The 10,143-nt window shown below is 32.8% G+C and overlaps 1 protein-coding gene across 2 annotated transcripts; it reads right to left on the bottom strand.

Moving 5' to 3' along the window:
* Positions 1 to 712: 712 nt before the first annotated feature.
* Positions 713 to 9,619, bottom strand: LOC132745368 (uncharacterized). Of its 2 annotated transcripts, XM_060734273.1 has the most exons (3): positions 8,454 to 9,619; positions 2,193 to 3,236; positions 713 to 1,510 (listed from the first exon to the last, which is right to left on the bottom strand). In XM_060734273.1, the coding sequence occupies exons 2-3, from the start codon at positions 3,142 to 3,144 to the stop codon at positions 975 to 977; spliced, it is 1,488 nt and encodes a 495-aa protein (XP_060590256.1). In that variant the 5' UTR covers positions 3,145 to 3,236; positions 8,454 to 9,619; the 3' UTR covers positions 713 to 974. The 2 variants fall into 2 exon arrangements, with proteins under 2 accessions (XP_060590256.1, XP_060590255.1); XM_060734272.1 differs by lacking the exon at positions 8,454 to 9,619 and having other exon boundaries at positions 2,193 to 3,555.
* Positions 9,620 to 10,143: the final 524 nt, after the last annotated feature.

The following is a 10,143-nucleotide window of genomic DNA, read 5'->3' as shown; positions in this document are numbered from 1 at the left end:
ATACATGTTTATATTAATTTGCAATAACGTAACTTCTAATTATCCAAGAAAACCCGAAGGCATTCCTTTAATATACAATACAAATGAATATGTATACTAACAAAAATAAGAAAGAAAAAAAAAAGACAAAAATTAGAATCTTCTTTTTTGTTATTATTATCTTTCACATTAAATTTCTGCACAGTGACTCTAAAATCACACTTCTTTAAAACTTTGCAAAAGCTCCTCAAATAGCATCGGACTTTATAAATAGACACATTATTTAATATTTTAGCTGTAATATTATATACATGTATATTATATTTTATTTAATGGACCATGATCCAACAGGCATTAAAGACAAGCTCTATGTGGTATTATGCGTATTGTTCATCGGCTTTAAATTTCATCTAGACGTTGTGTTTAATTAAACAGAGAGTATTGCATTTTGGTAACCTAATCTGATAGCTATATCGATTGCGACGACTGCCTTCTACAGTCATGTATCTAACTGTATTTATCTAAGATTATGTATTTCAAATTAAATATTTATTCAAGTTCCAGTAAAGCTTCTTAAAAGTATAACATTCATATGGATTTGGTAGCTCATATAGCGACTTTAAAAACACATTTATCAGTGACATACAAAGATGTCATAGCCATAGGCCAGACAGCGAACAATGAGATAATTCTATAACATTCGTATCATTTATGAAATATTGTAAATAAACAATGTAAATGCGGAACCGTTTCTGCAAAAGCAAATTAGTATGAGAATTGTTACAAACAACTCAGACTTCAAATAGTTAATTAACTCTTACAATTAAAGCTGATGAAGTATAATATGTAAATATGTTCTGTATTAACTTCCCTTGGAACAAGAAAGATATAAAGGTAAATATAATTATTTTACTGGCGTATTTCAATAATAAACAATTATATTAATGTATACCTGTAGATCTTTAAAACGCAAATCTGTTTAAATTGATAATTTGCTATTGTTGATTATTAGAAAGAGATTGTGCGATCATCTGAAGACTATTATCAATCTTTTGTAAGTTACATTTAATGGTTTGAATATCACCATGCATGCTTTGAATTTGGTTTTCTATATTTGTCAAATTTGTTTCTGAATCAAAACTTTTTAAACAATGCACTTTCAATTCTTCCAAAATAGGAACTATTGGAGTGACGACAGCCGTCCCGTAAGACGTACCTCCTTCTACAATCCCTATACATGTATGTTGAGAATTGTTGTCAGCAAGAAACACAAGGGCCCCTGAATCGCCATGGCCAGCAAACGCCAGGTCATATGCTTTAACTTCAATTTGCTTGAAAAGTTTTATAACTGCATATCCAAAAGAAAGTGGATAGCTTTCAAGACTTTTAACTGCGGTATTGTCAAACGTTAAAGTTCCATGACGAAACTCGGTTTTGGATCCAAATTTTGTCACGATATTCTTCTTGTTATTAAGCCTGTTTGTGCTACATAAGCGCCAACCGTCGTACTGAATATTTTTTACGCTTGATGCTGTAAGAAAGAGGACAACGTTTTAGAATAAAGAACATTTCTACAGTTATTAATTAAACAATTTAACTGAAACTACTAGCAAAACATAAAGATCATAATTATCTAACACTAATCTATTTTTTTTAAACTGACACACTTCATTTTATAAACACGTACTTTATATAATGTCGCATTCAGTCTCTTATGTAAATATAACAGTATATCTTCGATCTTAAGCCCTAATATATTTTACACGATGTTGATATTTTTACTTTCGTGCGAAATAAAGCCATATATTTCATAAAATTACAAAAATAGTCATATTTCTTAAAATGAAAATGTGAACAAATTTTTGAAATCACATCAGTTTACAAATTTGTGAATAACGATTGATATCTAGCTTGCTTTATTTCCTGAACAATAGAATGCATGAAAACAAAAGGTACTAATAAAATTAGGATGTAAGACTCAATGTTCATATCCCCCTTTAGGCGTGCAGTGTTCTAGTGATTAAGGGATCTGCCTATCAACCCAGGGATTATGGGTTCGAGCCTTAATCGGGTCACGAACATGCTTCTTCTTATGACAAAGTCCTGGTTGGGGCCAGGAAGCGAATTTTGAAGGAGCTAGAAATTGTTCCGCAATCGAGCGTAAATAAATGTGTTTAATCTTATGTTAATATCACCAACAAAAATGTCAATACCCGAAATAATTGTCGGAACAGGAAAATCGGCAGACTTGGGTTGTCTGTCTGTGATTTTGAACAGAGCCACTTCCATTCCAGATTTTGAGCTAGAACCTTCTTCGTAGATAAATTGAACGGTGTGTCCTATTGAAGAAGAATTCAGATCGGCAGGCTGAAAAACATTTTTGTGCATATCGTGCAATGGCCACTTCAAGGAACCGCTATAAGTTGTTTTTAATTGCTGCAACTCATCTGGGCTTAAAAGAACATGTGCACATGTTAATCCACAAACTCCAAATTGAGGATGGTCTACAAAACAGCCAAGGGTACCTTCGACATATTGACTATTATAAATATCGCCTCGTATTTGACAACCCATCTTTACAGGATCAAGCTTTACTCTAGCTGTACGTCCATAGGGAATAAAGACTCCTTCTCTTACATCGACAGCAATACCGTCATAATACTTTTCAAAAGGTTCTTCATCGATTGGAATGTAATTCTTTTTCTGGACGTAAAAGACAATACATTTTTCTGGCAGCAAATTCCATGAAACACCAAATCCTTTTGATCGATTTGAGCATGCAGATATAATGGATAAGAATTTGTGTCTTTTCATCAAATCCTCAGAGTGGTTTGAAATACAGCTATAAAGTGTTTGATAGGACATTTCATCTAATCCTTCTGAAACTGACGTCTGTTTCCTTATTACCTCAGAGCCTTCTGTGCTAAAATCGCCAACGTATTGGATGACGAATGAATATGCAAATTCTAAATGTAGAGGCTCTTTACTATTGTCACCTTCTGATTGGCGCTTTTGAATAATTACAAAACTTATTCTATCCTTGTTTTGAATTGTATAAGCAGCCCAAACATATGCAATAGCGACATGTTTCGATTTGATTTGTTCACAAATTGCCTTACATGTGACAAATATCTCTTCGGAGTTCCTCCCGAAATGCTGACACATTTCGTCAAGTACACTTTGGCTTGGCAGCTTTCCCGATTCAATTAATTTTCTAATGTCTTCTATTGTCCGTAGCCAGAGTTCATCGTCATCATCTAGAAACATGTTAAAAAATGAAGTGCGTGCAGAATTTGAAGTATCATAATTGACATAAGAAAAAGAATGATTAAATTGAACGGTAACAAACCATGTTCTGTAAGGTTGATCAATTCTTCAACACCCCCACCACCACCACCACCAACAACAACAATAAAACAAGAGGGCCATGATGGCCCTGAGGTCGCTCACCTGTATATAGGCCCCCGGAGCGGGGCCAGTTTAAACCCTAGGGCTTTTATTTGAACAAACTTGGAAGACAACCATTAGGAGACGTTGCATGATATAAAGTATTTACTACACACATATAATGAAAAACAATGACCTCCCCCCCCTTTGGCAGGGCCAATTTTATTCCAAGGGCTTTTAGTTGAACAAACTTGGTAGACACCCACAAGAAGATGTTTCGTGCTTAACAATCTAACCTCTAGCTCATTGGGTTTTTTAAAAGAAGATTTTTTAAGTTTTTAATATACACATATAGTTAAAAACAATGACACCTCTGGGGCGGGGCCAGTTTTAAACCCAGGGCTTTTATTTGAATAAACTTTGTAGACACTTACTAGAAGATGTTTCATGCTTAATATCTAAACTCTAGCTATTTGGGTTTTTTCAAAGAAGATTATTAAGTTTTTGCCATACACAAATAAGGAAAATCAATGACCCCCGGGGCAGGACCAATTTTGACCCCAGGGCTTTTATTTGAACAAACTTTGTAGACACTCACTAGAAGATGTTTCATGCTATATATCTAATCTCTAGCTATTTGGGTTTTTTCAAAGAAGATTTTTTTTAAGTTTTTACTATACACACATAAGGAAAATCAATGACATCCGGGGCGGGGCCAATTTTGACCCCAGGGCTTTTATTTGAACAAACTTTGTAGACACTTATTAGAAGATGTTTCATGCTAAATATCTTAGCTCTAGCTCTTTTGGTTCTTTAAAATAATTTTTTTTAAAGTTTTTACTATAATATGCATATAGGAAAAATCAATGACCCCCTGGGGCGGGACCAATTTTGACCCCAGGGCTTTTATTTGAACAAACTTGGTAGACACTTATTAGAAGATGTTTCATGCTAAATATCTAAACTCTAGCTCTATGGGTTCTTTAAAAGAAGATTTTATAAGTTTTTACTATATGCATATAGGGAAAATCAATGACCACCTGGGGCGGGGCCAATTTTGACCCCAGGGCTTTTTTTTCAACAAACTTGGTAGACATTCACTAGAAGATGTTTCATGCCAAATATCTTAGCTCTAGCTCATTGGTTTTTTTTAAAAGAAGATATTTAAAGTATTTTCTTTCGGTTGCCATGGCAACCAGAGTTCCGCATGGAATTAAATTCTTTGAACAATTTTTTAAGATGACCACCAAAGGAACATTCCTGTGAAGTTTGGATAAAATTGGCTTAGTGGTTTCTGAGGAGATGTCATTTAAAGTGAAAGTTTACGGACGGACGCCGGACGGACGGACGCCGGACGAAAAGCGATCACAAAAGCTCACCCTGTCACTTTGTGACAGGTGAGCAAAAACAAGAGCCAGCGCCGGGCGGGCAACCCGCGACATTTTTAAAAAACTTTTTTTAAGAAAACAAATAATCGGTTGAAACAATAAAGAAAATTAAAGGTATAAGGCATGAATCAATTCCATAAATAAAGACAATCTTAAAAAATATAAGCAAAATTCAATCATTTGACCGTCAAGGTCATTTAAAAGTCATTTTATTTACAGACCTTTATAGACCGCGGTCCGTTGCTATAAAAAATCAATGGGAAGTAGTATTTTCCCGCGCATGCGCAATCTGCATAAGGCAAAAGGTGCATAGCATAACATAAAAATATAGAAGAAGTTCATAGACAATTCCGAGTTAGTTTAAGGTAAAAGGTAGAAAATTATATAAATTAGCTTTTAACAAAATAGAAAAGATTATTTTATGCTTTTCAGTGGATTACTGATTTATCCGTGAAAATTATATTTGATAATTTCACAGTGAAAATTATCAAAATATAAATTCACAATTTTCAATGACGAAACTACTTTTTTAAGATTTTCCCCATGTGGTACCTCAATTTTATTTTTTCTGACTATTCCGACAATGTCAGGCTGTTTACAAAAAAGCAAAAGTGAAATTGATAAATAACTTATATGTCAAAAGTAATAAAGAGAAGAAAACTTACAGTATGTTACTTCTATTCATTCAAAATACCAATCACCAAATATCGTCTCTTTAATTTTTTGTTTCATTTTTACAGTCTGAAAAATCATTCCTTCCACATGCAAAACTACTCTTGATGACATTTGGGAATATTTAAGTATCCTACGAGCAATAACTGCCGTATGCTTTATGAAAACTTGAAAAGCAATGGCAGCTTTCAGTCGAAGAATATGTAAACAACCCAGCGTTCGTAAGGCTTCCAAAGTTTCCAATTTCCCATCCACTTTTTTGAATGTTTACACATCTGTCAACACTTATTTATTGTCTGTTACAATCATCAAATAAGTTTTCTTTCTTTTAAAAAGGTGTATGACTAAGAAATCCAAATGATATCCCTCTGAATCAAACACAATTATTTTCCTCCAGTGAAATACACAACTTTAAAAATGGCGGCCGCTTACATTTAACAAAGCAAGGTCTAATATAAATTCGCAGTCAGTAACAAAAATATGGATGGATGGTTGGACTTTTTCTCCAACTAAGTTTGTTTGTTTTTCTTATTTAAACAAGCAATCCGACATATTTTATCAATAAAATGAATATTATCACCACCATTCAACGTTGATTGTGGAACTTATTTTTCAGCCCATGACTTCTTGTAATTAATGAGAAATTCGACTTTTTTGAGGCTCTCAATGGGGAAAACAGATTTTAATATTAACGTAAATATTAAGGAAATTTCGTTTTAACTTGTTTTTAAGCATAAAATAAAAAGAAAATTTGTTTGTTTGTTGTATAAGATGTAATTTTATTTCATCTCGTGAACTTTAAAAACAGTATTCTCACTCGTGGCTACGCCACTCGTGAGAATACTGTTTTGAAAGCCCACTCGATGAAATAAAATTTCATCTTACACACAAACAAACAAATATCTTCTATTTCATTTATAGCTTTGTGGCCAAGATTGCGATACAAAGGCATGGAAAAGAAAATTGTTTGAGAATTTCCCCTTACGGTCACGGACATGACATTGAGATTTTTTAAAAAAGATTTGGAATTATATCTATTATTCAAATGAGTGTCAACTAATTTGTTGTTGAAATAGTTCATAAAAAGATATTTTTTTTATGAAATCGAGGTTAATTATCATTCTGAAAAATGTCAAAACAGACACGGTATTAATGCATTTTTGTGTTCAGTTTACCCGATTTTATCCTTTATTTGACTGTGATGCAAAGCAGATCATGTTTAAGTCACATAAATATATTCTAAATAGTTATTTTTTTGACATTGTATCCGGTTCCTCGTAACACCTGTTAATAGTTTAATGCAAGTCACACTAATTGTCTCTTCTCAAAATCAATAAACATTGATGAAATCGATATTATAATAAAAGTTACTAAAATTACGATTTTCATAATTGTACGTGATTAAGTATGTCATGGTACTGAAATGCCCCGGTTGAATGATATTATAGCTGGAAACAAACATCCGCGTCGCGGGTCCATCTGTTTGACACTAACCGCCTGGCTAATCCAAAAGGGAGTGTACAATACACATTGTGTAAGATTATGTAATACAGGGGTAATAAAATTTAATCTTTAACACGCTGCTGTTTAAATTGAAATAACAGATGAAAAAGTCGTCTAATGATACCCTAAACAGACGACTTTTGTGTGCGCCTTTTGACCATTGGATTATTAGTCCCGCATATTTATTATATCTGTTATAAATAATGTTTGGACTTATTAATTTAAAACGTTACAATGATTTATTTGGAATAAATTTCCACTTACAAAAATGCCATCGTGTTAACATGTAAATATGCTTGGCTTGGTGGAAATTGTATGTTGCAAACGGATTTAGATCATTTATAAAGTTCTTCATTTTTATATAGTTAATATGCACAAATTCGTCATAAGTAAAGGCTACACGCCGGCGTCTGCATGAAAAAGCATGTATTTACCTTTTAGTTTACTTTGTATGTTGGGATTTCTGTCTCAATAGTCAGTAATACGAAGAAAATATTCTTGGAATATTCTGAATTAATTCAATTGTTATCAAATAAATGTGATTGACCTATATATTATATGATACAGAAATTAATATTATGAGTCTTCTTTTGCGAAATAATTTCCTAAATTCCACTAGCGAACGCTATATTTTCTTTCTTATTTCTATACTGGAAATAGACTTATCATTCTAATTTAGAAATTTACCCTTAGGCTAGTAAAACTAAACTAGTGAATTAAGAAATATTACTTTTTCTTCTTTAATACCTGCTTAGACGTAGTAAATGACAAGACAGTTCTTCTGCATGTTTCCTCAAATGACACCAGTATAAATGGCCTAGAAACGGAACCGAAATAATTTACATTCCGAAAGGAAAACGGAAGGACTCAATTTGCCAATCTGAATTTAATTGGTTTATGCAACGATAGTATATAAGTAAAACAAACTGTCCTACTTAATTTCGATATTCTTATTTAAAAGTAAAATTCTATGATCACTTTGTTTGTTTATTTCTACTGCATCTTCAGTTTTGTAAATTGACTCCTGACTCCGTAAAATACATATTTAACAGTTGTTAAATGTCCCTCATGTACAGACTCAATCAAAATGAGTGTGCAATTCTCTTGTAATTTTGTTGTGATTAATGCTTCCGAGGGATCATTTTGTTTCCAGATTTTTAAAGGAATATTCATTCAAAATACCGTCTAATTCAGAAATTTTACGTATTAAAACTAAACTGGCGAATAACGAAACGTTACGGTTTTTTTTTCTATACTTGCTAAGATGAAGTAAATGACAAGAACTTTACTCTAAAGTAATTCATTATTTGTTTGGAAACAGTCATGTTTCCTTACATAACACCAGTATAAATGACCCGGAAAATGGTACCCTAATAATTTACATTTCGAAAGGAAGTCAAAAGGACTCGTTTTACCATCGTTCTGAATTAGTTAAGTTTATGTAACATACAACGATATCGTCAGCAAATAAATAAAACAAATTTCCATATTCATTTTTAAAATTAACATTCTAAGATCACTTACGAGGTTTGTTTATTTCGGTTGAATCTTCACCATTGTAATTGGACTCCAGAATCTCTAAAATACATAATACTCTTGTTGCGAAATGTTACAAATGTCTGTTAAATACACAAAAACTTCTAGTGCAGTGCAACTTATACATACAATTTATTGTTTTGCTTAAATGGGTAAACAATATTTAACCCTTTCCCCCATGAGCATATTGTGAAAAATGGCCATTTTCACTGAAAAGCATCCTCTTACAAGTTCTAACTGCTATGAAACTATGAAAAATGCTTAAATACTAATCAAACTTGGCACAAATGTTGACTGGACCATTGCCTTTGTAACGACATGCTCAGTCTTTAATTTCCTGTTACCATGGCAACGAGGGGACATCTCAAAATTGCCAAAAATCACTATTTTGCCTCGATTTTTTCCATCAAAATTTATTTCAAAGTGCTGCAGCTTCTCAAGGGATTGGAATAGAGTCAAAGGCTTTTCAGCGTTGGTTACACGTTACCTTATGATCGACCTGGGGTCATTTTAAGCCTCTCACAAGTCCAAAATTTTCTTGACGATGAGGGGGACTCCGCCCCCTTCAAACCCCCCAAACAGAAGGGGGCACATCACCCTTCTGGCAACCTTCTGATGTATCTTTTGGATGGGGGGCGGCGCCGAAAAAGTGCTCACTTTTTTAGCAACATTTCTCAAACGAAAACATGTGTTTGGGGCCCAAATAGGACATTTTTCACTATTTCAGGCCTAAAAAAAGGGGGGGGGTCGAAAGTGTGTTGTTTCGCGTATATATGAGGTAAAGGGTTGACTTAAATTCAGAAAACATGTATTCGAGGGGTGATCAGAAAATATGTAGACTTTTGCTGGAATTTTAACCTTTGTATATGACGTGAAATAAATGTCAAACATAAGCGGATTGTATTTATGGTTAAATCCAGTTAACATCCTGAAAAATATCGCATTACATGTATACATATAATTTCCAAATTTATTCGACGATATATCAGACGTTTATTACTACTAGGAGCAACTCAATGTGTTTTTGTTATATATAAATGTTGCTACATTTACTTATTATTTCAAATATATTGTTTAATTCAATAAAAAACCTTGTTTATGTCGTAACATCAATTATACAGTTTAATGGTTTTTTTGTGTGTTGGGTTTATGTCGCACCTTATTATAAAATTCGTAGAACAATTCTTTCCAAAATAAGCAGATCTTTAGTAATAAAATAAAGTTAATAAACTAATTTATCTTTTTTACTTCAAAATAGAGGATCAAGTTATGTAATATTTGTAAAGAAATCGGTACAACACCACACATAAAAGCATATGTGTACATATATGAAAAGCGTACAAGATGAACTATTGTGAACTCGGCGTATATCATAATAATGAAATCTTTTAAATTAGCAAATGTTCCCTGGTTGATCAACTTTTAAAGTTGTTTAAAGAGTTTTCTCGATTTAAAGATCTGGTTGCCATGGAAAACAAACTGCTAATCTTTTGAAAGAATCTTGTCAAAAATTATTTGGCCGGATAGAACTGACTGTTGAGATATAATCTACAAAAAATTAGTGTTGTTCTTTTTTTATTTGTTTGATACAAAACAAATCCGCAAAGTGCGTATACTGGTCATTTTGCTCCCGATGTGTATTGATAAAGAAATGTTTGAAATTTCACTCCCGTTTTAA

The sequence above is a fragment of the Ruditapes philippinarum genome, unplaced genomic scaffold, assembly GCF_026571515.1.
Source record: "Ruditapes philippinarum isolate M1 unplaced genomic scaffold, ASM2657151v2 ctg2755_1_1_1_1, whole genome shotgun sequence".
Lineage (NCBI taxonomy): Eukaryota > Metazoa > Mollusca > Bivalvia > Venerida > Veneridae > Ruditapes > Ruditapes philippinarum.
The sequence above is the reverse complement of the archived record's forward strand: the minus strand, read 5'-3'. Positions and strand labels throughout refer to the sequence as shown.